This window comes from Camelus ferus, chromosome 13 (assembly GCF_009834535.1).
Source record: "Camelus ferus isolate YT-003-E chromosome 13, BCGSAC_Cfer_1.0, whole genome shotgun sequence".
Classification (NCBI taxonomy): domain Eukaryota; kingdom Metazoa; phylum Chordata; class Mammalia; order Artiodactyla; family Camelidae; genus Camelus; species Camelus ferus.
The window spans coordinates 31,327,387-31,354,251 of NC_045708.1; the positions used below are offsets into that span (position 1 = coordinate 31,327,387).

The following is a 26,865-nucleotide window of genomic DNA, read 5'->3' on the forward strand; positions in this document are numbered from 1 at the left end:
TAAACCCACAATTATCCAAATGAGCTTTTAATTATATTTGTGTAAAGTGCTGTGGAAGAGGCAGACAGTGCAGAGGTGATGGGACGGGAACCTCACCTGGTCTGCGGGGTCAAGGAGGACTTCCTTGGGTGATACAGAGGCCCCAGGAAGGGGGACAGCTGGTGCACAAGGCAGGAAGGCACTTGGTTGTGATAAGCAGCAAGCAGCCGGCCAGTGTGGCCAGAGAAGCCCCAGATCACAGCAGTCAGGGCCTCAGGGACAGAGGACAGGAGGGAGGGCTGCCTGGCTGCTGTGTGAGAACACACGGGACAGCCAGACAGAATGCCGGAGACCAGTGAGGAAGCTGTGCATCAGTCTAGGCAAGAGATGTAGGCTCAGGTGAAACGGTGGGGGTGGATCTAAGAGCTGTCTAGGATGCCACTGGCCGGACTTGTGATGAGTTAGGTGTGGGGCGCTGAGGGAGAGGAACACACTGGGTGAAACCTGTATGTGTGGTGCACAGACCTGGGAGGACAGTGGTGCCACTCCCTAGGATAGGAAGTGGGACAGAAGCAGGTGGGGGGGTGCACCTGGTTCCAGGGCCCCCAAGCTTAAGATGCCATGTGCCATCAAAACGGTGATGCTTGACAGGCTGCCAGAATCCAGGGCTGGGGCCGGAGGTGGAGGACCAGAGATGGAAGGCGATCCAGGAGTGGGGAGTGTCTTGGAGGTTGAAAGAAGAGGTTTTTAAGACGTGGACCAGATGCTGCCACTAAGTAGTCAGGGCCAGAGGGACACAGGAGCATCCACTGGATCTAGTAATGTCGGGGGTGGACCCAGACGAGAGTTTTGGTGGCATGAGGGGCTGAAATCAGTTGTAGTTCCACGTGGTATGAATGGGAGGCAAATAGAGACAGAGAGCTCAGTGTCTGCAGTTTAGCTGGCGGGAGGGGACACTGTAGCTGGTGTGGGGTGGGGGATGGTGGGTGTGGGGCTGAGGCTGGGATTTGCCTCGTAAGATGGGAAAATACTGAACATATATAAATGCTACTGGAAACGTGTTGATAAGAAGAAGTAGAAAATACAGAAAAGAGAAGGCTAATTGGAGGCTCGGGAGGTGGAGAAGAGAGCAGAGCACAGGCGATGGGAGAGATTGGCCTTGGACAGGAGGGCACCCTTTGCTCTTCCCAGGGGAGGAAAGGAGAAACTTGATGCACATGCAGGTTGGTTGGTGGGTTTGGTAGCAAGAGATGGAGGAGCTGCCGTTGGGAGACTTTGGTTTTCTCGCGGACTAGGAGACGGGGACGCGTGCTGAGAGGAGGGGAGATGGCAGGAGCTGGCGGTTTGAGGAGTCTGCAGGAGGTGGGAGGCGTCTGGTGTAAAGTGCTGGAGGGCGCCGGGCAGAGAACGGAGCAGCAGACAGCAGGGAGGGCCCAGGCGCGGCCGTGGGGTGCTCACAGGATGCCAGCTTGCCCGAGTGCCGCCTCGAGGAGGTGTGGGGTTGGGTTCATTCAGAGCTTGGTGCAGCCTGGGCAGGAGCTTGGAGGAGGAGGCAGGGGAGTTTGGGATGTTGGCGAGAGTGGTGAGATTCTAAGCTGAATGTCGAGGGTGATAAGGATGGGAGGTTGATGGATGAGGTGCCCCTCGGGGAGGTGTAGGCACAGTGCTGGGGGCCCTGGGCAACTGAGCTGGGACAGCAGGTGAGGGCCTGCGGGGGGTGTTGGAGGCTATAGTCTTAGAGACAGTGGCAGCATCCAGGGCATGACCACAGCAGCACAGGGGAGGAGAAAGCTCTGGAGATGAGGGACTTGAGGGCCAGTGGGTTGAGGGGTGGCTGGAGTCGCCTGGGCAGGGGTGGTGGCAGAACTTGAGATGGCAAGAAGCCCGTGTGATAGCAACAGTGTCCTTAGTGGGAATAGGTTCTGGAAATGTCACTGGGAACAAGGAGGGCATGGACCTACCTTCTGACACCCAAGAAAGCTGTTGAGCGAGGACACCTCCCCTGTGCCAGGGGCCTGTAGCCTCCGTGATTTCCTGCGCCTCAGCCGCAGACACCCTTTCCAGGCAGGCACAGGCCGAGGCAGCTGTGCACCAGAAGAGCCGATGGGGTCACTTGTCCCGAGAAGGGAGAGAGCTGTGGGCTGGAGAGGGTCTCCATGTGTGGTTGTGGGTGTGACTGGGGGTGAGGTTGACATGGCCCCATGCTTGTGTGTGTCTGATGCTATGTGTGTTTTATGGGAGACTGTGTGTGAGGTGCTGTGTTAGAGCCGTGTGTGTGTGTGTGTGTGTGTGTGTGTGTGTGTGTGTGAAGAGCCTGTGGTCCAGAGGGAGCCAGGCCATCTGGTGGCAGTGGCAGCAGCCTGCCTGGAGGGGCCCTGGGATAGCCACGCCGTACCCGGGGCATAGCCTGCCTGGGTGAGTTTCCTGTCCTCTGTGATTGGTCGCTTTGCCTGACTCCCACCTCCATCTGCCTGCTTCCCCCCATTTGTCTTCCCCAGCCCCCTCCGCCCCTCCCCAGAAGGTGACGTGTGTGAGCGTGGGCTCCACCACAGTCCGGGTAAGTTGGGTCCCACCGCCAGCCGACAGCCGCAACGGTGTTATCACCCAGTACTCGGTGGCCTACGAGGCGGTGGACGGCGAGGACCGCGGGCGGCACGTGGTGGACGGCATCGGCCGCGAGCACTCCAGCTGGGACCTGGTGGGCCTGGAGAAGTGGACGGAGTACCGGGTGTGGGTGCGGGCGCACACGGACGTGGGCCCCGGCCCCGAGAGCAGCCCGGTGCTGGTGCGCACCGACGAGGACGGTAGGCGGCGCTGAGGGGTGGGTGGGGAGGGTGGCTGCTCTGCCAGGACACCATCCACCTGGCTCCCAGGGCCTTGACCTCCTGCAAGCCCAGAAGGACACATCATCTTTCTGGTATAGGCTTAATGGTCCAAACTGGGGAGGTGTAGCTCTTGGGACAGCCTGTGCCCAGATCCCAGCCTTTGGGGCTTCCCAAAGGCAGCTGGGGCCTTGAAAGGCTAAGGCCAAAGAAGCAGATCCACTTAAGACTTGAGAGATTGAGAACTGGGGAGATTGGTGCAAGAGACACTCAGTAGAATCGACTAGACTCTGCCTTGGCTAGATGTTGGCATGATGTGGGGCCCAGGAAGAGATAGGACAGGTTGACTTGGGGTGGTGGAAGGCCTGGTGCCCCACCTTCACCCAGTTCCCCCACTGCTACCCTCCCCACCAAGTGAGGTAGCCCTGAGCCAGAGAGGTGGCAGGGTCCCCGACTCTTCCCTGTGCCAGGCAGAGGGAGCCTTCCACGTTCCCCTCCAGGGACAGACAGCCTAAGGAAACTGCATCAGGTCCTTTCCTGGGGCCATGGGGAAGGTCCTGGAATGTGCTGTGCCTGACTGAGCCCAGATCCATACCACGGGCCTGACTTCCTTCTCCACCTGGTTCCCAGTGCCCAGCGGGCCACCGAGGAAGGTAGAGGTGGAGCCACTGAACTCCACGGCGGTGCGCGTCTCCTGGAAGCTGCCTGTCCCCAGCAAGCAGCATGGCCAGATCCGCGGCTACCAGGTCACCTATGTGCGGCTGGAGAATGGCGAGCCCCGGGGCCCCCCCATCATCCAGGACGTCATGCTGGCCGAGGCCCAGGTGTGCCACTGGGAGGTGCTGGGGTGGGAGGGTGAGCGAGGCCAGCATGCTTTGCTTCCTCTTTGGAGCCCAGGTTTGCTTCCTGCCCCTGCCTGCTCTCAGAGGGACTGTGACACCAAGACGTCCTGCTGCATCAGGCTAGGGAAGTGCTGGGACCAGGTGGTTAGGACGAGGTGTCAGGAGCACTCCCTCCTCTGTCTTGGGTCTGCCTAAGCTGTGTCATCCCAGACCCTGTCAGCCCCATCTGCCCAGGTGATAGCCTGGCAGTCTGTGGCTCAGCCACCAGCACTAGCAGTGAGCTCTGTCCTCAGTCCCCCCAAGCCTTCCTTTGTGGTTTACAGGAAGTACATTCGCTGTCACACTTAGGCTGGGCTTACGAGATGCAGCTGCTCCTCCTACAGCCAAGAGCCGTCCTCTCCCCCGACTTGGCCCTTGGCATCGCAGAGTCCTGTGAATAGCCAGGCTGGGGTTTTGCTCCGTGCCTTGCCCACAGAGGATGGCTCAGCCCCTGATGTTTACTCTCAAGGGCTGGGCCTGCCAGCCAGTCTCATACCTCCCTCTGTGCCCTTCTGTCCCTAGGGGTGAGCTTGGGGTGAGGTCGCTGGGGTATTCTCAGCACTGGTTTGCTATTCAGATGGAGAACCTGAGGTACTAGGCGGTTAGGCAAGTGGGCCAGAATTTCCCAGTAAGGGGTGGATAAGAAGCCAAGTCTCCAGACTCCTGGGAAAGGGCTATAATTGCTACCACGAGTTCCCTCCCAAAATAATCTGCTGAAAAGTCACAACACTTGGTGTGTCTGTGCTCAGAGGCTTCCCATCCAGAATCAGGGCCTTGGAGGGATCCACAGAGGGCAGCGCTGTGGAGAAAGAAGCCCAGATTCCCTCCAGAACCCACACACCCTCCCCCCTCCCCATTCAGCTTTTCACCCTACCTGGGCTGGGGTCAGCGCTGCAAACATGTACCCTGTGTTCTGCGTGCTGTGCTGAGGGATGGACTCACCCATAGACAAGACAGGGCCTTCATGCCATCTGCTGGGCTCAGCCCTCTGCCCAAAGGACGCCTTCTTCCTCCTCTCAGCCTGCCCAGTGCTGAAGGAACGGGGTGGAGGAGGCTGTGGACCTGCCTGCATTCCAGCGCAGGTTGAGGGCTCTTCCCGGAGTTTCAGCGGACACACCCACCCAGAAACATCCTGGGAATGGGCTCTGTCCAGTCCCTCCCACCCTAGGGGGCCAGCAGCACAGCTGCAGCCAGTGGGGTTTCAGAGAAGCCACTTTGAGTGCCCCCTTCTGGTCCCAAGTGGTTTGAAAGGAGCTGGGCCATAGGACAAGGGACACTGTCCTCTTGGCTACAGATACCCTATGACAGAAGGTAAACATGAGCCTGGGCTCCAGGGGAGTGAAGTGAAGGTGGAGGGCCTGCCCTTGCAGCACCATCACCTCCCGGGACTGGGTCATTCTGCTCCAAGCCAGTAGCAGAGCAGATGGGGCTGGTCCCCAAGCTGGCCACAGGGCCCAGCTGTCCCCCAGCGCCTGGTCAAGGACACCACAGCCTGTCCTCCTTCCCCACAGCACCATCTGCTCAGCCCAGGCCCCATCAGTTCTGAAAGAAGCATGGGGTATGTGCCCCCCATGAATGTGCAGCCAGACCTGTCTCCTTGCATGTATGTCTCCATCTCAAGCCTGTCCATTTGTCGTCGTCTCCAGCTCCATCTCCCCATCTCCTTCTGTCCCTTTCCTGTGGCCTGCTTTTCCATCCTCTCTCTGTTTCTGTCTCCCTCTTACCTACTGTGCTTCTGTCTGTCTTGTTCTCTTCTCTCCTCTCTCCTGTCCTCCCATCTCAAGCCTCTCCCTCCCACACCCTAGAAAGTGGCCGTGGCTGGAGGGGCAGTAGATGGCTTCTTCCCATATGTTATCTCGTGCTCCTTGCAAGGACTTTCCAAGAGACCTTCCCGGGGCAGGAGGAACTGGGGCCATTGGGCAGAGACTAGACCAGCACTGCAAGGGTGGTTGAGCAGGAGGACCCCATGGAGCTTCTAGTCTGGAGATGTCGTGGAGCACCTCCCTGTGCTGTCCTGCCAACCCTCAGTTCTCCGGTGCCACAGGACTACCCTCCCTGCACCTGTCCAGCTAGTATACCTTTGTGCACAGTGTCCTAAAGTGGAATGTTCAAGAAATAGCAGTGCCGGCCCCAAAACGAGGCTTCCTACCTTGATTATCAGGCACCCCAGGAAGGAACAGGGGTCTCAGTGCTTCACTCGTGCCTTGGGGCAGGATCCAGGCTTCGAGCTTGGCACTTGCAGCCTTCGTCTTGCTGGCCAGTCGCCCCAGCCCCTTCCAGCCACGGTACAGCTCCTGCTGTTCCTGGGACAACCCTCCTTGCCTAGGGTGACTGGATAACCTATCTTCTCAACTGGGATACTTCTGAGAGTGAAAAGAAATGTTGTGAATAATCATTCTAATACAGCAAGCCTAGGCCAGGACTGTCTGAGGCAACCCAAGGGCACAGTCACCATACTCACCCTCGTGTCTTCCCTCTGCCATGTCCGGCAGTCTCTCCCTCAAAGCATCTCCAGGTGGCGCTGTGTGACCTCCTCAGTTTCTGGGAGCCCTCTCTCTCCAGCCCACTGCCCTCCAGGCCTCCCCTCCTCATCCCTGGCGCACATAGCTGGGCTTACATACAGTTGGGCTCGTGAGGCAGGGGCTGGGATCTTCGGACAGGGAGTGGTCCTGGGGTGCCACTCCTGGGCACTTCAGAGGCCCATGCCTGCCATCTGCCCTCCCCGGGCCAGGCCCCTCGGGGCCAGAGTCCTTCACATCCTGTCTCCCTTTCTCTCCCTCTCCCGCGGTCAGTGGCAGCCAGAGGAGTCCGAGGACTATGTAAGTAAGAGGTGTGCAAGCGCGTGCAAGACTTGGGTCAGGCTGGGCTCGTGGGACACTCCCCCTCCTCCACCTCTCCTCCCAGCCTGAGCCACCAAGATCCACAGGGCACCAGCCACATCCAGAGAAAATTGGCATTTAGGCGCAAGCCCCAAGCTGAGCAGCGACTGGCATTTCCTCTAATCCTTAACTTCTCGCCTGTCGAGCAGCAATTTCAGGCCAGTGTTTGCGATCGACCAGGGCCTGGCCCCTGCTCTGGCCAGACGGGGATAGAGTTAAATCCGATCCTGATCGTTAGGCTTTATTGATCCCTGGAGTGAAAAATCACCTGCTCTGGGCCCAGGCTGGGAGGGGAGTCCGGGGAGCTGGGTTCCAGCGTTGGTGCATTCTGGAGCCCCAGCCCTGGGAGACCCTCCAGCCAGGGCAGGAGGGGGCCTGCAAGGGGTTGGTGGCAGCTGCAGTGGCCCCACCTGAGGCTCAGAGCTGGAGGGACGCCAGGGTTGGTGGTGACAGCTCTATTCCCACTGCGCGGTGTTTCCCTCCCCTCTTCCCACTCTTCCCTCTGTGTGGTGTGGCTTAGCCTCCCGTGGTTTTCTCCGCATGTCCGGAAATGATGCCTTGGCTGGGGATGGGTATATGGGCAGAGCCTGCCAAGACAGGGGGGACACTGCCCTAGCTGAGTTCTCAGGCATCACTGGGGGCAGTGGGGAAGTATGTTTCTGGGGGTGGTTTCCCTGTCCTCTCTTTCCTTCCTGTCTCAAGAAGCATTGCAGGGCATAAGGTGCTCACAGAGGCGGTGCCTGGTTGGGGCAGGAGGGGGTCCTGACTTGGTCCTGCAGGGTGGCGCCTTGGCCCACCCCTCCACTCTCGTGTGCGTGTGTTAGTACCCATAGGTGACCCTCCGCCTGCTAGTGCAGGAGGAGCTGTAGGCTGCATGCGTGTGCGTGCCAAGAGCCATTCGAGGTTCTGTGTGCATGCGAGGCTGTGTGTCACGTGTGTCCAGACCTTACGAGATACAATGGAGTGAAGGAACAGTGTGGCCCTTTGTTTTTGTCTGAAAGCAAGAATGAGCTGTCTGCCCCAGGCATGTGGCTCCTAGGATGGACAGGGTCCTTCTGGGTACCCATCCACCTGCCTGTTCTGCCTCCAGCAGAGTCCGGCATTTCACAGCCCACTCTCGCAGGATCTCCGGCCCTGGGGTTGCCCCACCAGCTTCAGTCCCGAGGGGGCTGGCCTGGTCTGGCCCCTCCTTGCTCTCCTGTGATGGGAATGGGCCCCTCCTCCTCCCTTAGGAAACCACCATCAGTGGCCTGACCCCGGAGACCACCTACTCCATTACTGTTGCCGCCTATACCACCAAGGGAGATGGTGCCCGCAGCAAGCCCAAAATTGTCACGACCACAGGGGCAGGTGAGTGAGGGTCAGGGCCAGAGTCGAGGGTGGGGCCATCAGGAGGGCAGGACCAGAACCCAGTGCGTGGTTGTTCAGTCCCAGGCCGGCCCACCATGATGGTCAGCACCACGGCCATGAACACTGCGCTGCTCCAGTGGCACCCACCCAAGGAGCTGCCTGGTGAGCTGTTGGGCTACCGGCTGCAGTACCGCCGAGCTGATGAGGCGCGGCCCAACACCATCGACTTCGGCAAGGACGACCAGCACTTTACAATCACTGGCCTGCACAAAGGGGCCACCTACATCTTCCGGCTTGCTGCCAAGAACCGGGCCGGCCCAGGCGAGGAGTTTGAGAAGGAGATCACGACCCCTGAGGACGTGCCCAGCGGTTTCCCCCAAAACCTGCGTGTGATAGGGCTGACCACGTCTACCACGGAACTGAGCTGGGACCCCCCGGTGCTGGCGGAGAGGAATGGGCGCATCACCAACTACACCGTGGTGTACCGTGACATCAACAGCCAGCAGGAGCTGCAGAACATCACTGCCGAGACCCACCTGACACTCTCAGGCCTCAGGCCAGACACCACATATGACATCAAGGTCCGTGCACGCACCAGCAAAGGCGCCGGCCCGCTCAGCCCCAGCATCCAGTCCCGGACCATGCCCGTGGAGCAAGGTGTGTGCTGTGGGCATGTGGCTGCGCCTGGGGACCTCTGCTCTCCTTCACCCACTGACCTCTGGCGACTGTGATCCACCAGCCTCTGGTGTGTGACGCTCCAATCTCTCATGACTGTGACCACTAACCTCTAGCAAATGGGCGCCACATTCTCAGTGTGTGACCCCTGATCTCTGCTGTCCTTAACCTACTGACCTCTGCTGTGTGAATCTCCAATCTCTTGTGACCCTCCAATCTCTTGTGACCCTAACCCACTGATCTCTTTTGACTGCATCACCACTGTGGGGTACGCAACACTAATCTCTCGGGGCCATGGCCCCCTGACGTCTAGTGAACACGATCTGCTATGCTTTCTGGTGTGCAGCCACATGCTTCTTGTGACCAAATCCCACTGACCTCTGATCACTCTGACCTGATATATAAGTTCCAGCTTCACCCAAGCACTTCTGGAGATCCTGACCACGGGTCCTGCAGCGTCTGCCCCACTCTGTGCCCACTGTGAGGAGGAGCCGGAGCTGGGAGCTGAACTGTGCAGTTGAAGCTGGAAGGAGCAGGGTTGCCTGGTCCTCTGCAGCCGTTCCTAACCCTCTGCACTACCCCCACATCTCTTCCTGGGGAACCCCTTCAGGCCCATTCACCCCAGTTATGCAGTCAGAGCTGACTCCCTTCTTACATCCCAACAGTGTTTGCCAAGAACTTCAGAGTGGCGGCTGCCATGAAGACATCTGTGCTGCTCAGCTGGGAGGTCCCCGATTCCTACAAGTCAGCTGTACCCTTCAAGGTGAGTGAAGCCAGCCAGCCATGCCTGGCACACACACAGTCCTGCTGTGGGCCCTCACTCCGGTCCCAGGCGTGCATGCTGATGCCATGTGATGCTGGGTCCTGGCTAGGTGCGCGCATGTGCTATGGCTGCAGGCCTGTGATGGGAGGCCTCACCCAAGCGTGCTGCCTGCCCTCTTCCTGGCAGATTCTGTACAATGGGCAGAGTGTGGAGGTGGACGGGCACTCCATGCGGAAGCTGATTGCAGACCTGCAGCCGAACACAGAGTACTCGTTTGTGCTGATGAACCGCGGCAGTAGTGCAGGGGGCCTGCAGCACCTCGTGTCCATCCGCACGGCCCCTGACCTCCTTCCACACAAGCCGCTGCCAGCCTCTGCCTACATCGAGGATGGCCGCTTCACGCTCTCCATGCCCCATGTGCAGGACCCCTCACTGGTCAGGTGAGCAGACGAGGCTTCAGGGGAGGCTGGCGATGCAAACGCGGGCAATGATGTTCCTGATTCCCACTCTGCCTGCCAGGTGGTTCTACATCATGGTGGTGCCCATCGACCGTGTGGGAGGGAGCATGCTGGCGCCCCGGTGGAGCACACCCGAGGAGCTGGAGCTGGACGAGGTGCCTGGGGGCCAGGCGGGGCAGCACTGGTGACAGTCCCATTGCAGTGGTTGGCAGTGGCCCCTGGGACTCCCTCAAACTGGAATCACTCTCTTGCTGGCTGCCTGCCCCCCTCTCAGGGGAGAGAGACTCTGAGTTGGCCCCTGAGAGCTGTTAGAGAACTCCTGGAGGGCTCACAGAGAATCCCCAGAGGGTTTGTGGAGGATCCCCTGGGGTGGGAAGTGGCAGAGACATCTCTGCAGAGTCTCGGGTCCTGCAAGCTTAGAGTCTCGAAGGTTTTGAGGCCACAGAGGGGTTAGAGTGGAGCCCCAACACATTTGGAACTCTCCACCCTCTTCTCGCAGTGGTGTGGAACCAGCCCTCTCTGGTTAGGGTGACAGGCAGGTTACCTGGAGGGCCCCTTCTCACCGGGGTGGCTTGGGAAAGTGATTGTCATGTCTCGTGTCCGGCGTGATTCTGCAAGCACAGTGGGGCAGACCCCAGGCCCGGGAGCGTGTGCTGCAGGGCTCAGCGTGACTCCCGTGCTCTGCTCCATCAGCTTCTGGAGGCCATCGAGCAGGGTGACATGGAGCAGTGGCGGCGGCGGCGGCGGCGGCGGCAGGCAGAGCGGCTGAAGCCCTATGTGGCCGCTCAGGTGGATGTGCTCCCTGATACCTTCACCCTGGGGGACAAGAAGAGCTACCGGGGCTTCTATAACCGGCCCCTGTCTCCGGACCTCAGCTACCAGTGCTTTGTGCTCGCCTCCCTGAAGGAACCAGTGGACCAGGTCTGCCTGAGACCCCAAGCCTGACCAGATAGCCCCCAGGCCAGTCTCAGACTCCCCAGAGGCCCCAGACCTGCACTAGGAGTCTCAAGGCACTAACCCCTAGGACCCAGAAGGCCAGACTTAATCTAACCCTAGGTGCCCAGTCAGCCAACCAAGCCCAGAGCCCTTTCTCCAGGTTTGTGGGGGCAGCGAGTGGGGGATCTCACCCTGAGCTCACCACCTGTGCTGTTCCTCCACCGGCCACAGAAGCGCTATGCCTCCAGCCCCTACTCCGATGAGATCGTGATCCAGGTGACACCCGCCCAGCAGCAGGAGGAGCCCGAGATGCTGTGGGTGACGGGCCCTGTCCTGGCGGTCATCCTTATCATCCTCATTGTTATTGCCATCCTCCTGTTCAAGAGGTAAGTGCTCCAGTGGACGGCCACCTGTCCCTGGACTCTCAGGCCCTCCCTGGGCCTAGGGCAGCCACACCGGGCCTGCACCTCAGAAGTGCACCCTTGGGGTCAGTGGGAAGCCAGGAAGAGCAGAAGCAGTGTGTGTGCATATGCATGGATATGAGTCTCGGCGTGATGAGGAGCCGAACCTTCACAGAGGGCTGATCACGTGCATCCTCGGGTATGTCTGTCTGTCCACCTCTGTGTTTCTGTGGATGTGAGCGTGTCTGTCTCTCAGCTTCAAGTCACCACCCTCTTCTGGTCTCCTATCTTCAGCTCCTCCTCCTCCACCATCCCTAGATGACTCCCCTGCCTGGCTGTCCTGCTCAGGCCTCAAGAGGTCCAGACCCAGCTGCAGGCCCACATGCCCTCAGACATTCACTTGGCAGACATTTGTTCAGTGCTTGCTGTTAACTGCAGCCTGCACAGCTGTCCCAGCCCCAGGGTGTCTTGAACCTTCCCACACCCTCCCCCAGGGCCCCTATCCCAGGGGATGGGCCCATCCATAGAGTTACCAACCAGAAACCTGAGTGTCATCCTCACCCACCCCCATCGCGCTCCACCCAGTCCCCTGGGAGTCCTGTCCTGAATATCACTGGACCTGCCCCCGCCATGGGCTCCCCACCAGGTAATGCACATGCAGGCATAGCTGGGTACCTGGCCCATGGCACGCCTCAGGCCTCTCTTAGTTGCAGCTCTTGGAGTCTCCCCTTTCTCTCCATCCTCCTCCAGGCCTGAAAGGTATTTCCAAAGATTTACTTTGTCACTCAGTTTAAAACTTCTTAGCTTTAACTTCTTAGCTTTAACTAAAGAGTTTTATAGCCTGTCAATCAAATGTCTGGCTTGTCTGGCCACCACCACCACCGCCAGTGTTGTCACCAAACTCATGCAGCTCCAGGGCCAGCTCCAGCTATGCCCCGCCCCGGTCTGCAGCTCTCCCTGACCACCAGGCAACTGTCAGCTCATCCTTCAAGACTCCTTTCCAGGCTCTGGGGCCCTGAAGCTCTGCCAGGCCCCCAGCCCTCCCCAACACTGTTCCCACCATCGGGTGATGCTTCAGTGGGAACATTGTTGACTGTCCATGAATGCTTGTTGGTCCATATGTCTGAATGCATCTCTGCATAGGAGTTCTTGTGCCCAGTGCCCGGTCTCTCCCCGGCCCTGACCCTGAGCCTTGACCTGGACCCAATGTCTCCTTCCTGAATTAGCTCCTTCCTCCCAGGGTGAATAGGGACAGGCTCTCCTGGTTCTCCTGGAGACTGCTGCAGGAAGAACCTGAGGAGGTTCCCACATACACCCCCACCCTCCCTCCACTTCTGTCTGGGTCCTGGTGTCTGCCAGGAGAGGCGACCCTCCCTGTGAATGCCACGTGTGTGCTATAGCTCAGTCTTGCAGTGTCTTCCGGTCATGAGAAGGCCTGAGTGCTTGACAGAAACAATGACCGTTCCTTTCTTCTGTCCTTGCCTGTCTTTCGGGACCTAGTAAACAAGAAAGGTAGGAGTCCTTCCTTCTCTCTTCACCTGCCTCCCCTTTCACTTCTTACCTCATGCACATGGCGGGCCCCTCAGGGAGGGGCAGTGCTTTGACTGGAAGCCTTCAGGCCTGTGGCTGTCTGGCAGCTCGGCAGGCAATGGGGCAGGCTCTGTCACCCTCTCCACCAGTACCCTGCACAGGGGATGCCCCTTCTCTAGGGCACAGGCAGCACAGGCCTCCGATGCTTCCCCTGCGTGCACAGACTGACTGAGCTCACTGGAGCCTTGCCCCTGGCTCCCAGTTCTCTGAGATTACCTTAGCGCTGCGAGAGACAGAGTCTGGCCTGGGTGCAGAGAGTGCTGGCCGCAGAGCACGGGGAAGGGTGTGCTACTCCACACTCGGGCACACTCTTACAAGTTCTCCCTCCCCAAGCACACCTGTGTCCATCGAGCAGAAGCGGCCCCTGGATACTTGTCAGCACTGGACCCCGTAGTCTGTGTCTGATCCTGTCTTTGTAGACTGGGGAGCTGAAGCCAGGAAGGGAGGACTCTGCCTGGCTAGGGTGCCGCCTTCCCCGTCCCTCCCCTGCTGCTCTGTGCATTTACCCTGATACTGACAGCCAGACGGCTGGGGCCCAGCTCTCTGATGTTTGCATATCTTATGTATCATTTGCATGTTTATTCTTGGTGGCTCCTGCTGCCTCAGCTGTGGGGGCCTTGTGGACAACAGCCACTGCCTAGCAGTGACCTGCTGTTCATGCGAAGGAGCCGCCAGCCTCTGTGACCCCTTCCTTTCCCGCTGCACTGGCCCTCTGTGGACTTCCCACTCCTGCTGTCTTCCCACCCCCACCCTGTATTCTCTCATGTGAAGCTGCTCTGGCCCTGGCTCCCCTGTGCTCAGAGACCCCAGGCTGGGGTGGGGCAAGGTGGGGAAGAGCTGTGGACACAGAGGCTCTGTGGCAGCCAGCCATGCCACGCGTCTCTGACCTCCCCCTGGACCTCGGTTCTCACCAACCACCCTTCTGACTCTGCAGGAAAAGGACCCACTCCCCATCGTCCAAGGATGAGCAGTCAATTGGGCTGAAGGACTCCTTGCTGGCCCACTCCTCCGACCCCGTGGAGATGCGGAGGCTCAACTACCAGACCCCAGGTAGGACGGCTCCCCACACCTGCCTGCCCACTGCCTGCCCCCTGCCCAGGCTTGAGGTCTCCACCAAGTCCCCCTGGCCTCTCCCTGGTCCCTACTTCCTATTCCTCCCTTCTGCCTTTCTCCTGGTATCCACCTGCTTTGTTGAAGTGACCAGGGAACCCCTGGATCCAACAGCTGGACAGACTCCATGGGGAGCCCCTGGGGGTGGTGGGGCAGCTGCTTGGGTACTGCCTCATTTTTTGTCAAGCTCTCCAAACATGGGCCAGGGAACAATGGCCCACAGAGCCCGCATCCCAGCACAGGGTAACCAGCCTCTGTGTCTGCACTCTGGCCTCTGCACACAAAAGAGGGCTTTGTTGGTGGCAAATGGCCCATTGGACACGTGGTGGGATGGGGTGCCGGCACCTGACCCTTCCTGGTGGCTCGCCCCAGATTTTCCATGCAAGCACAGGGCTTGGTGTCTGCCCTTCTTGCCCCACCACTCACGTGGCTCTCTGGCTGTTCCTTCTACCTGAGGTGTTGCTCCCTCCCCGTGCCCCAGTAACACAGCTCAGACTTCTTCCCCGGGGTGGGGTGAGGGGAATCTCTGCTCGGCTCCCAGATGCTTCTTCCATCATGACACCTCTCACCCTGGGCTGGAATTGCCTCTGTGGCAGTCTGAGCTTTGGGGAGCTGGGAGCTGTGTCTTATTCCTCCACCATATCCTATCTTGTGCTCACGGAGCGTTCTTGTTGAATGCCTGGGAAGCAGACACAGACAGCTGAATGAGTGAGTGAACTAACATACACAGGGTTTGTGTGCACACGAGCTAGTTAATTGCTGCATACTAAATCACCCCAAAACTTCATGGCTGAAAACAACAACAATTATGTACTATTCTCACAGTTTTTGTGAGTCAGAAATTCAGACAGGAGCATAGCAGGAGTGGCTTGTCTCTGTTCCAGAATGTCTGGGCTCTCAGCCGGAAGACTCAAAGGCTGGGAGCCAGAATCATTTAAACCAGGGGTCAGCAAACTATGACCCTGGGCCAAATGCGACCCACCACCTGTTTTTGCAAATAAAGTTTTATTGGAACACAGCCACATCTGTTCATTTATGTATTGTCTGTGACTGTTTTCACACTACAAAAGCAGAGTTAAGTAGATATGATAGATACCATATGTCTACAAAGCCAAAAATATGTACTACCTGGCCTTTTATAGAAAAGTTTGCCAGCCCCTGAATTCTGGAGACACATTCATTCTTGTGTCTGGTGGTTGACGCTGGAGTTGGCTATGAGCCCACTGGGGTTTTTGGCTGTGACAACCACGTAAGGCCTCTTCCTGTGGCCTGGGCTCCTCCATAACATGCTGACTGAGTTCCAAGGGCGCATGTCCTGAGAGCGACCAAGCCAGGCTGACCTAGCAGACTGTTGCAGCCAGGCATGCTCAGATCTACGAGGAACCAAAGCTCCAAGATGCTGGGGCCTGGAGGGCACAGCTGCCTCCTCTGAGAGGGGATGCCAGCCTACATTAGCGGGCTGAGTGGGTGGGAGGGAGCTCCCTTCGTGGAAAGCAGCTCAGGGCGCCATGTTCTGTGGCACCGGAGTTGAGGATGTTGAGAGCCTAGAGAAGAGACTGGAGGATTAGGCCAGGGTCCAGTCATAGAGGAACCTGGGTGCCAGGCTACAGGGTTTGGACTTCATCTTGAGAGCTCCAGGAAGACATTAAAGGTTTTTAGCAGGGGCTAGTTGGGCAGAATTGTGCTTTAGAAACATCGCTCTGGCTGCCGTGGGGAAGACAGATTGGAGGAGGAGAAGGTGGGGAGGCAGACTATTGAGAAGGTGCAGAGGACTTGGACGAGGTGGGTGGCGGAGGGAAGAGATGTGCTTGGGAAGCATTAGGGAGGCAGGAACAGCAGGGCTGGGCTTGATTCCACATAGAGTGAGGAAATGGGGGCGTGGACACCAGGCTTGCTCCGTGGTTGCTGGCTGAGCGGTGGGTTGGGAGGGTTCAGAGGGCAGCTGGATCTCAGGGTCTGGACCTCTGCACCGACATCCTGGCTGGAGCCACAGGCGCAGGAGGTGCCAAGGAACTCAACGGTGGTCAAAGCCTGGGAATGGCTCTCCCAGGAGAAGAGGAGGAAGGGGAAGAGCAGCCAGGGAAGGAGGTGAAATGTTGAGGAAGGATGGATGAAATGTAGCCAAGGAGGGGAAGGAGGGAATAGGAGTGTCCCTGAAGCCAGGCAGGGAGGGCTGTTCGAGGGGGGACCCAGATGGAGGACTTTGGCAGTGAGGACGTTGGCGAGCCGTGGCAGCCGAGTCCTAGGGGTAGGAGCATTTAGATGGATTGAGGCGGCCAGTGGGGAATGAGCAAGTGGGTGTGAGAGCCGGCCCGGGCCTGAACCCCTGTGGCTACTGCAAGGCCAGGGGAAATGGCAGGGGTCTGAGAGGAGAAAGCGGAGTGGAGAACAAGAGGCCTGAGATGGTGTTTAGAAGGGTTGGGGTTCCGAAGGACGGGATGCTGTGGCCAGGGGCAGGCTGTGGGGAGGGGCACCGTGAGGGTCACCACAGGTGCTGAGATCAGGGCATGAGGCTGCTGGCGGGAAGAGGCGTCCTGTGCACAAGGGCGGCCCCAGGGCATTAACCAGTGACCAGAAGGGACGATGGGCGGTGGGGGCAGACAGCGAGGATGGCAGTGCTGTCCACGGCTGAAGGTTTCCTTTTTTTCAGTTTAGCAAACGTTTGTAATTTCTTTTGTAGTTTAACTTTTATCCTGAAAATGCTTCCAACGTGGATAAAAGCTGAAAGCAATACAGTCCTCCACTGCACGTCCTCCTATGGATTCACCCTTTTGTTTCTTGCCACATGTGCTTCATCTCTCTATAAAAGCACATTTACCTTTTGCCGAATTATCTGGAAATAGCCACGGTCAATCTTTGATACCAGGGAGCACAAGGGTTGGTTTGGACCCAGAATTTAGTCATAGAAAGAGGCCCCCCGAGGCCGCCCAAGCTCTGGGTGGGAGATGCATCTGCAGGGAGGGCCTGCCCCTCCCGAGCCCTCAGCCCCTCACTGTGTCCAACAGTGACCTAACCAGAGGTTAATGGATTTCCTTCTCTTGCCCCGTTGTTTTTGTTCTTTTTCTCTGCAGGTTCCAGTGTCCCCAGTTGCCCGAATATCTCAAGTTAGTTTTCCACGTTCCCGTGTTTGGGGCCCACTCCAGCTTCTGTGTGTTTCCTCCACTGCTCTCACTTGTCACCTCTCTCCTTCTTGAGTTCTTCTCTCCCCTTTCCTCGTTCTTCTCCCCCTTCTTGCCGTCTCCTGCCCTTTCCTTCTCCATCCCTCTCTCTCCCCACTTTGCTCCCTTCCTCCCCTATTTTCCCTCCCAACTATCTCTGCCTCTCTCCCCTCTGGCCTCATTCTGACACTTTTCTGATGCCTCTTCTGCCTCCGTCTCCTCCTCCTCTCTGCTTCTCTCTCCAAGTTCTTCCACGTCACTCTGCCGTGTACGTCGTGATCGCTCCATCCACATGCTGGGCGCTGGGACAGTGATGTCACAGAGCCTCCCATGGTGACTGGCGCCAGTGAGGGGCAGGAGTGCTGTCCAGAGGCAGGGCCTGCGGGCGGGGCACAGGCTGAAGCAGCCCAGTTCCATCCTGTCCGCTGCTCTCAACCTAGGCTTCCGGCTCAGGAAGTCTCCCATCCCCATTGAGAAACTGCCACTCAGCACCGTGTCACATGGACATGCTCACACATGCTCACGGCACACACACACTTCCCTCCCTGTCCTCTCCCACCCCCCGCCACCGTGTGCCCTGCCATCCCTGTCGCCGCATGTACTGCTCTCTCCATGCCACCAGTGCCGAGTGCTCCATGGTCACACGTGTTCACATGTGCATATACATGCATCGGGGCTGTCTCCGCCACTGCACTCAGGCTTCATGCTAACTCTGCCTGTACGCGCCCCCGCCCCTAGGTATGCGAGACCATCCGCCCATCCCCATCACCGATCTGGCAGACAACATCGAGCGCCTCAAAGCCAACGATGGCCTCAAGTTCTCCCAAGAATACGAGGTGAGTCGTCCTCATCCTGAACCCCTGCACATGCCTGGTCCAGGCCTGGCCCTATGGTGGCTCCTCTCCCATCTCAGCCCCAGCTGTGGGAGGGGGACTCCAGGCTTCCCCAGAGGACAGAATGGAGGAGTCAGCTGTAGCAAGCGGGGAACTCAGCTCCTCAGGTGCTGGAGCTGGCTGAGGCTCTCCAGGCACCCCAGGTCAGGACACTCAGACACATGCCCCAAAGCTAACAGTCAGACAGGAGGTCACACACACACACATAGATAAGTAATCAGCCGACGTTTATGGAGAGCTTCCTGTGGGCCGACGCCAGGCTAGGCACTGGGCATGCATCACCTCATTCTGTCCTCCCCACAATCCTGTGAAGTGTGTGCAGGTGTTATGCCATCTTACAGACAAGACGCTGAGGCTCTGAGAGGGGAAGTGACTTGCCCGAGGTCACACAGCTGATACATAGTGGAGACTGTCATGACAGCCCGGGCCCCGCACGTGTGTGTGTTCACGGGTGTTCTCAGAATGCAGATCACAGAGATGGGGGGTGGTCAGGGCTTGAGTCTTGCTGCACAGACCCTCATGCTCAGGGCCCTCCAGGTGTTCCTTCACTCTGGACTCGACCCTACCTACCTACCTACCAGGGCTCAGACTTAGGAGCGCTGCTGCTCCCTCACCTGCGGTCGGGGCTTCCAGGCCCAGCAAGGGAGGCACTTTGCTAGTGAAGGAGGTATTAAGGAGGTGATAACGAGAGCCCTGCCTCCTCTAAGGATCACAGATGGAAGCGCAGATGTTGTTAAGGCATTTTCTGCCTCAGCCCCTACTAGTCCCCCTGCCTCCAGCGCAGGCCTGGCACAGGGGTCTTGGTGGATGGATAGGTGATCGATGGGCTGGCCCAGCCCCGCCTGTGAGTCAGATGTACACCCTCGGCTGTGCGCGGTATCCTGGGAAACTTCCCTTCCAAGGGCTGTGGGCCAGGTTCCGCAGAGGAACTGGAGCTTGGCAGGTGAAATGGTGAGCATGTCTGCTGTGAGAAGAGTGTGCTGCCTCCCCCTATAGAGTGCCCTCCCACTTGGGGGCCTGCTCTGCACAAGGCCCTGCTGAGGGGGACAGAGCGGTGAGTTGGGCTCTCTGCCTTCAGTCCCTTATCTGGCCCGGAAGGCCTCGCGTGGTCTTCTACTCACACTCACCTAGTCCCACGTCCTACATCCTCCTGATTGGGCTCTGCGCCTCACTGTCTAGGCTCATGGAGTCCCCCTTCCACCTTCTCCTCCAGCCTGAGCTTTCCTTCAAGACCCTCCTCCTCCAGGGAGCCTTCTCTGGCCCTGGCCAGCCTGCCGTGAGCTTTCCCTCAGCCAGGATCCCATAGCTCTGTTACTTTTAACTGTCAGTCAGTCTTCACGCATAGTCCAACATCTACCCTGTGCAGGGTGCTGGGGGCAGGGAGTGCTGGTGGGGAGACAGTGCACACAGGTAAACACTGAGTGTGACGACGTGCCCCAGTGCAGACATGCGGAGAAGGTGAGCTGGTGGCACCGTTGCAGGCTGGGGTGGGTGTGCTGGGGGCACTCATGGAAGTGGTGCTCACTGTCCTGTGGAGGATGATGGGGCAGCGCCAAAACATGGAGGGCATTATGCACTGCGCTGAGAGCCCTGGGCTATGTTCCTCTGTGAAAGGAGGATGATAATAGAACCAGTTTCTTGGGAGGATTAGATGAGAGAATACATGCAGAGTGCTTAAAACAGTGCCAAGCAGTCCGTAAGTTTTCACTAGGACTCAGCTGTTATTATTGTGCCCTGAGGTGATGCGGGGCCATGGAAGGCAAGAAGCAGGGAACCTGATGATCAGATCTGCATTTACAGGGGTTGTTCCGGCTGCAGAACGGGGTGGGGCAAAGTGAAGAGGCAGGGAGATGCCAAGTCTGAGCGGGAGGGTGGCTTTGCTGAGGCCCTGGCAGCAGGTTGGAGAGAGCCAAGGGGTGGGGTTGCTCCGGGACATGGGTTCTGATGGGACACGGCACAGAGGAGTTTTGAAGACGACTCGCAGGTTCCGGCCTGGGCTTTTGGGTAAATGAGGCCATTGCCCTTCACCGAGATGGAGTCCTAGCAGCAGAACTAGGTTTGCAGGGAAAGCTGATGAGCTCAGCTTGGCAAAGGTTGAGATGGAAGGGCTGCAGGATGTCCAGGTGGGGATGTCCAAGGGACTGTTGGCTGTTCGGATCAGGAGCGTGGGGGAGACACGGGTTGTGGCAGTGCTAGCACATGGGTGTAAGTCCTGAGAGCAAGCAAGCTCCCCCAGGAAAGGTTGCAAAGAGGAAAGAGGGCCCGAGAATTCACCAGGAGAAGCGCCGTGTCCTGCCCATGGGAAGGAACAGCCAGAGAGAGAGGAGGAGAGCTGGGCAAAGCCATGCAGTGGCGTCCAAGCCCCAGCAGTGCCAGGTTCTACATGGCTGGCCACCGTTGCTTTATCTTGCTTTGCACCGTGCATTAGCTGGGTGCAGGGCTTGGGGACTTCCCTGACCCCTACCCCACCCCGACCACTCTTCTGGGCAAGGGAATTTGGTACCTCTGTTAGAGGAGTCTTTGGTCCATCGTCTTGCTGACAGGTGCCATGGCGGCCTTTGCGCTCCATGGGGGGGTGGCCAGTGCACAGCCTCACCAGCTCTATGGGACAGAGTGGCTGGCTGTGGCCCAGGAGTGAAGGCAGGCTGTGGGCACCACCTGAAAGGCTGGGTTGCCTTGGGGGCACTAGGTAGAACTCAACTCTTGTGCTACTTGACCGGCCTCCTCCATTTCCTGCAGTCCATTGACCCTGGACAACAGTTCACATGGGAGAATTCAAACCTGGAGGTGAACAAGCCCAAGAACCGCTACGCCAATGTCATTGCCTACGACCACTCTCGAGTCATCCTTACCTCCATCGATGGTGAGCCGCAGGCGGGACCCTTCCCGCCCCCTTGCTCTCCTCTCTGGGGTGAAATTTCATCCTCCAGAAGCAGCCCACGGATCCCAGGGCACACTGAGGTATGGTGGGCTTGGTTGGAAGCCCCAGGATAATGCCTTCCCACATCCCTTCCTGTCTGTAGGCGTCCCGGGGAGCGACTACATCAATGCCAACTACATCGACGGCTACCGCAAGCAGAATGCCTACATTGCCACGCAGGGCCCGCTGCCCGAGACCATGGGTGATTTCTGGCGGATGGTGTGGGAGCAGCGCACAGCCACTGTGGTCATGATGACGCGGCTGGAGGAGAAGTCCCGGGTAAGACTGGGCAGTGCCCTGCTTGGCAGTGGAGGCTGAGGGGAGGGGCTACTCAGCCATCAGGTGACTTTGGGCCCCTTTTCATGTCCCTGTGGGAAGAAGTTCCTCAAGGACGTGCCAAGTGCTATTGCATTCCTGGGGTGTCATCATATCCCAGTTGCTGGGTGTTCCTGGGATGTGGCGTGTTCCCCAGACCCTAGTGGGCTCCTAACATGTTCATATGTTGCACCAGGTGCTGTCATTTTTCAAGAATATTAATAGGTTCTCCCGTCACTGGCGTGTTCCTGGGATGTTCATGCCTTCCCCAGATGCTGGAGTGTTGCTGGGGCATTAACACATCCCCTAAGTTAATTAGTGGAAAGAGCTGTTCTTATCTGCTTCTACACAGCAAAGCATCGACTGGAACGTAAAATTTACAGGGCTTGAAAATGGCATATAAACGTTATGGGTAAATTTGGCAGAAAATGTGCCTGGTGCGATCTGGTCATGAATAAATAATTTTCAATTATGGCCCTCGTTCCCCTCCAAGGGCAGGGGTGGCAATGTAGCGAGAGAAGCTGATATGGTTTGGTGAGGGATGGTGCAATGGATCTGAGAGTTTGGGGCAGGGGGGCTCGTAGCTGGGTAGGCTGGACCTTCCAACTTGCCTCCACCCTGGACCCTGCCCGTCTAAGCCTTTGGGTACCTCCAAACACCCTTGCACCCTGCCCGGCTGTCCCTCTGCAGGTGAAGTGTGATCAGTACTGGCCGGCTCGTGGCACCGAGACCTACGGCCTCATTCAGGTGACCCTTTTGGACACAGTGGAGCTGGCCACGTACACTGTGCGCACCTTTGCGCTCCACAAGGTGCGGCCCTGCCCTGGTGTTTGTCCCCCGCCCTCCCAGGCCCTGTTAGGACAGTGGTCTGAGCATGGTGGTATGCTGGGGGGAACCCAATGTTGGAGGTTGGGGCTTGGAGGTGTGAGTGGGCTGTGATGGCCAGAGCCAGGATGGGATGGACAGAAGCAGCACCGTGAGCTGCTTCAGGCTGCTCTGTGTGAGTCCCGTCAGAGCACAGGGTCTGGCCTCCGCGTCATGGCATCCTGCCCCAAGTCTGCTGTAGGAACACTCCCTGGGTCACACCGTCTCCCCCACCATCCTCCCCAGAGCGGCTCCAGTGAGAAGCGGGAGCTGCGTCAGTTCCAGTTCATGGCCTGGCCAGACCACGGAGTTCCCGAATACCCAACCCCCATCCTGGCCTTCCTGCGTCGGGTCAAGGCCTGCAACCCGCTGGACGCGGGGCCCATGGTGGCACACTGCAGGTAAGGAGGCACCGCACCCCAGGGAGGTGGGGGCGTGGAGGCGGTGGGGACCTCTGCCCAGGCTGAGCCCATGTCCTGCAGCGCGGGCGTGGGCCGCACGGGCTGTTTCATCGTCATCGATGCCATGCTGGAGCGGATGAAGCACGAGAAGACGGTGGACATCTACGGCCACGTGACATGCATGCGGTCTCAGCGGAACTACATGGTGCAGACCGAGGACCAGTACGTGTTCATCCACGAGGCGTTGCTGGAGGCCGCCACGTGTGGACACACAGAGGTGCCCGCCCGCAACCTCTATGCCCACATCCAGAAGCTGGGCCAAGTGCCTCCTGGGGAGAGTGTGACTGCCATGGAGCTCGAGTTCAAGGTGGGCTCAGGACCTGGACTGGGTCATGGGGATGACTTCCGCCTGGAAGCCAGGCCTGACCAGCCTCTCCCTCTCACTAGCTGCTGGCCAGCTCCAAGGCCCACACATCCCGCTTCATCAGCGCCAACTTGCCCTGCAACAAATTCAAGAACCGCCTGGTGAACATCATGCCCTATGAACTGACCCGTGTGTGTCTGCAGCCCATCCGCGGCGTGGAGGGCTCTGACTACATCAATGCCAGCTTCCTGGATGGCTATAGGTCAGCACGCTTGGGGCAGTCCACCACACCCGTGGGTGGCTAGGCCTGTGCCTGGCTGGCTAGGAGTGCAACAGAGTAGGGCCAGCCTGGAAGACCAGGGTGGGCTTCCTGGAGGAGGGGTGATCTGAGTGGGCCCTGAGGGACTAGGCAACCATGGGGAGACTCTGGGGGCAGCAGCACCTCCAGCATGTCCAGTCTTATGTCCACCCTAGACAGCAGAAGGCCTACATAGCCACACAGGGGCCTCTGGCAGAGAGCACCGAGGACTTCTGGCGCATGCTTTGGGAGCACAACTCCACCATCATCGTCATGCTGACCAGGCTTCGGGAGATGGGCAGGGTGAGCCCACCCCCGGGGCCCCCCTGGTACCTGGGAGCACACCAGCCGCCCCTTCACTATCGTCTCCTTCACGTCCCAGCCCCATCAGTGTAGTCTCAGACCCCATTATCACCACCTGCAGCATCCCGCCTCGAATCCTCTGAAACTCGGAGCTCCCTTCCCCTCTTCCTCCCCACCTGACCATGGGGCTGGGCCCTTTGTCCACAGGAGAAATGCCACCAGTACTGGCCCGCAGAGCGCTCTGCTCGCTACCAGTACTTTGTTGTTGACCCGATGGCTGAGTACAACATGCCCCAGTATATCCTGCGTGAGTTCAAGGTCACAGACGCCCGGGTAAGTGTGGACAGGGAAGTGTGCGTATTTGCACGAAAGCATGTCTGTAACATTGCTTGAGCCCCTGTGGAGTGGGTACTGCCTACATGGTGCCCCAGCTCAACCCACAGGAATCTGAGGTGAGATGTGGAAGCAAGAGCCCATTTCCCAAGGTGGCCACAGTGTGACAACTTCAGGGGGCTTACCTGTGCTGCTGTGCCACCCCCTTGGCTTGGGGGGCTGCTGCCTGAGGCTCAGCCCTGACCCCACCCCCTGCTGCCTCTCTAGGATGGGCAGTCGAGGACAATCCGGCAGTTCCAGTTCACAGACTGGCCAGAGCAGGGTGTGCCCAAAACGGGCGAGGGCTTCATCGACTTCATTGGGCAGGTGCACAAGACCAAGGAGCAGTTTGGGCAGGACGGGCCCATCACAGTGCACTGCAGGTGGGGCCAACCCTGTGGAGGGCTGGACGGCTGGGGGCCTGGGGGCCCAGGGACAGGGGCCCTGACCCAGCGTTGTCCTTGGGCAGTGCCGGTGTGGGCCGCACCGGGGTGTTCATCACGCTGAGCATCGTTCTGGAGCGGATGCGCTATGAGGGCGTGGTTGACATGTTCCAGACCGTGAAGACCCTACGCACACAGCGCCCAGCCATGGTGCAGACAGAGGTACGTAGGCCACTGGCCGTGCAGGGACTGGCTCCTCCTCATAGGCACGTGCCACCACCGGGCCCACTGACCACTGCCTGCTTTGCCTGAGGCGCTGGGGTAGGGTGAGCCAAATGTGCTCCCAGCCCAGCAGCTGTGCTCTGGGCACCAGTGGTGTGCCTGGTTCCCGGCTAAGGTTGGACACACACTCCTTATGGGGTGCACAGTCTAGCGGCAGGTTGGGGTGTCGGGGAAAGCCTGGAGCCGATGTGTGGGTCCAGCCCCTGCTCTTGGCCAGCAGAGGCAGGGGCTAACTCCATAGCTCACTGGCTGCAACACAGATGCTCTTGGCAGTGTGTTGGGGGTGTCCACTGGCACCGCTCACACTGACCGGCCCTCTGTCCCGGCAGGACCAGTACCAGCTGTGCTACCGCGCGGCCCTGGAGTACCTCGGCAGCTTTGACCACTATGCAACGTAACTACCGCCCCCTCTCCTCCGCCGCCCCCACCTGGGGGCACTGGAGGGGACCCAGCTCCTCTGAGCCATACCGACCATCGTCCAGCCCTCCTGCATGGATGCTGTTGCTGGCAGAGCACAGTCCACTGGGATCACAGCGTTTCAGGAACATTGCCACACCAAACGGAGAGCCCAGAACTCCCCCAGGCAAGGGGGTGGGCCGGGCAGGCAGACTCCCAGCTGTCTCTGTCCACCAAGCCCGCCCCAGAGCCACTTTGAGCTCTCTGTTCCGCTGCCGCGTTTCTCATGCTTCTCGTGGGGGGGATGGGAGCAAAGCCTCCTTTTTTATACATTGAGTGGGGTAGACAGGGATTCTAGCCTCTTCCCTCTGACTTTTCCTTTTGCAAATTCTTAACTGCAGAATGGGCTGCTGTGGGGGTTGGGGTGTAGTTTTCTCTTTAGTTCATTCTGGATCCTTTTTTGTATGACTCTTACTGCTGAAGGACAGAGCGTGCCTTCCTCGTGTGTGTGGAGCTGGGGCCGCCAGCCTGAGTGGAGGCATCGCTGATCGGGCTGCTCTTCCAGCCCGTCAGACGAGATCCTGTTTCAGCCAAGTGCAGGGAAACAATTTTTTTTTTTTAAAGTTCTGTCTTGTTTTTCCTTGAGAGCCTTATTTTAGGCCCCACAGTGGTGGGCGGGGAGGAGATAGGAAACGCTCACCCCCAGTCGTCTATTCCAGTGTGTGTTTAACATTCACAGCCCAGAACCACAGACGTGTCTGAGGGAGCCGGGCAAGGCGTTCCTCATCACCATTGTGTTTGCAAAGGTTAAAAATAAAGCAAAGACAAAAAAACAAACAAACAAAAAACTAAAAAAAAAAAAAAAAAGAAAACCCAAGAAAAAAAAGAGAGTCATCCCCTGCCTGTGCATCAGACCTCCAAGAGGGGAGGTGGCTCTGTGCTCCTGGGGTTCTCGGGGAGCTGCTGGGCTGACCTCTGGGCCCATGGAGCCTGGATTTTGTCCCCAGCATTGCGGTGTGGCGTGGTGTCGGTTGGCTATGGGTCTGGCCGTGTGGCCAAGGTGATCAGTGCTGGCCGGGGTGTGTGCCGTGCCCCCCACACCTCAGGGCCAAGCAGGGGTGCAGCTGGCCCTTCAGGTCCAGGCCAGTGGGCCTGGTAGCACATATCTGTCCCCAGAGCAGGGCCAGATGATTTCCCTCCCTGGTCTGCAGCTGTTTTGCAAAGCCCCTGAGAATCGCTCTTTTCCACTCCTTCGAGATGCCCTCATAAACCAATGTGACAAGACTACTGGACTTCTCTCAATGGTACTATAATCAATCCTTACTATCTCGGCTTGCTGGAGGCAGGGAGAGGGCCTCTTCCTCTGGGCAGCACTATCTAGATAGGTAAGTGGGGGCGGGAAGGGTATATAGCTGTTTTAGCCGAGGGGCGCGAGGTGGACATCCCCAGGTTAGCTAGGCTGTCAAGATCAACAATCCAGGGTTGGTAATGTTGAATGAGACATTCATTTTTACCTTGTGGATGCTAGTGCTGTAGAGTTCACTGTTGTACACAGTCTGTTTTCTATTTGTTAAGAAAACTACAGCATCATTGCATAATTCTTGATGGTAATAAATTTGAATAATCAGATTTCTTACAAACCGGGCCTCTGTCTCAGCTCTTTCTGGAACTAGAGTCTGGGCTCTGTAAGTCAGTCCTTAGGGGTGGGTTCTGCAGGTTCCCTGCTGCTCAGGAGACAGTGAAGCTGTCCCAGGGATCTGTGAGAAGACAAGCTCCCACTTGGGTGTCATGCCCGCTTTCAGATAGGAGCCTCAAGTCTGAGCCACCAGTGCATGTGCGGAGCGCCCGGCAGGACCCAGCTGCCAGGGACCCTCTGCCTCTCTTCACCCTCACCATGTTCTGCGTCGCCATGTCAGGGGTACTGGGCTCCCTGAGCCACATCCCCCTCTCCCCTCTCCTCCTTCCTTGCTATAAGGAGAAGCATGGCTTTGTGGCACAGAGGCCAAGACAGGATGAAAATTGGCTAGTGAGGACTCTTGTCATTCTAGTAAAGTAGGTACTGGACACACAGC

General features: G+C 58.4%; 1 protein-coding gene across 15 annotated transcripts in view; it reads left to right on the plus strand.

Moving 5' to 3' along the window:
- PTPRF (protein tyrosine phosphatase receptor type F) overlaps window positions 1-26,433 on the plus strand; it is a 143,362-nt gene extending 116,929 nt beyond the window's left edge. For 5 of the 15 annotated variants that reach the window (XM_032494040.1, XM_032494039.1, XM_032494042.1 and 2 more), the window contains 24 exons: window positions 2,478-2,783; window positions 3,432-3,625; window positions 6,475-6,501; window positions 7,794-7,911; window positions 7,990-8,568; window positions 9,252-9,349; window positions 9,536-9,789; window positions 9,869-9,962; window positions 10,501-10,728; window positions 10,975-11,129; window positions 13,669-13,784; window positions 16,916-16,948; window positions 17,741-17,838; window positions 20,635-20,758; window positions 20,919-21,094; window positions 21,821-21,940; window positions 22,241-22,395; window positions 22,477-22,762; window positions 22,843-23,021; window positions 23,234-23,360; window positions 23,568-23,693; window positions 23,961-24,115; window positions 24,202-24,337; window positions 24,727-26,433. In XM_032494040.1, the coding sequence (XP_032349931.1) occupies window positions 2,478-2,783; window positions 3,432-3,625; window positions 6,475-6,501; window positions 7,794-7,911; window positions 7,990-8,568; window positions 9,252-9,349; window positions 9,536-9,789; window positions 9,869-9,962; window positions 10,501-10,728; window positions 10,975-11,129; window positions 13,669-13,784; window positions 16,916-16,948; window positions 17,741-17,838; window positions 20,635-20,758; window positions 20,919-21,094; window positions 21,821-21,940; window positions 22,241-22,395; window positions 22,477-22,762; window positions 22,843-23,021; window positions 23,234-23,360; window positions 23,568-23,693; window positions 23,961-24,115; window positions 24,202-24,337; window positions 24,727-24,795 (3,953 nt within the window). In that variant the 3' untranslated portion in view covers window positions 24,796-26,433. The remainder of the gene's footprint in view (window positions 1-2,477; window positions 2,784-3,431; window positions 3,626-6,474; window positions 6,502-7,793; window positions 7,912-7,989; window positions 8,569-9,251; window positions 9,350-9,535; window positions 9,790-9,868; window positions 9,963-10,500; window positions 10,729-10,974; window positions 11,130-13,668; window positions 13,785-16,915; window positions 16,949-17,740; window positions 17,839-20,634; window positions 20,759-20,918; window positions 21,095-21,820; window positions 21,941-22,240; window positions 22,396-22,476; window positions 22,763-22,842; window positions 23,022-23,233; window positions 23,361-23,567; window positions 23,694-23,960; window positions 24,116-24,201; window positions 24,338-24,726) is intronic. The other 10 variants (XM_032494044.1, XM_032494045.1, XM_032494048.1 and 7 more) reach the window with 6 other exon arrangements.
- Window positions 26,434-26,865: the final 432 nt, after the last annotated feature.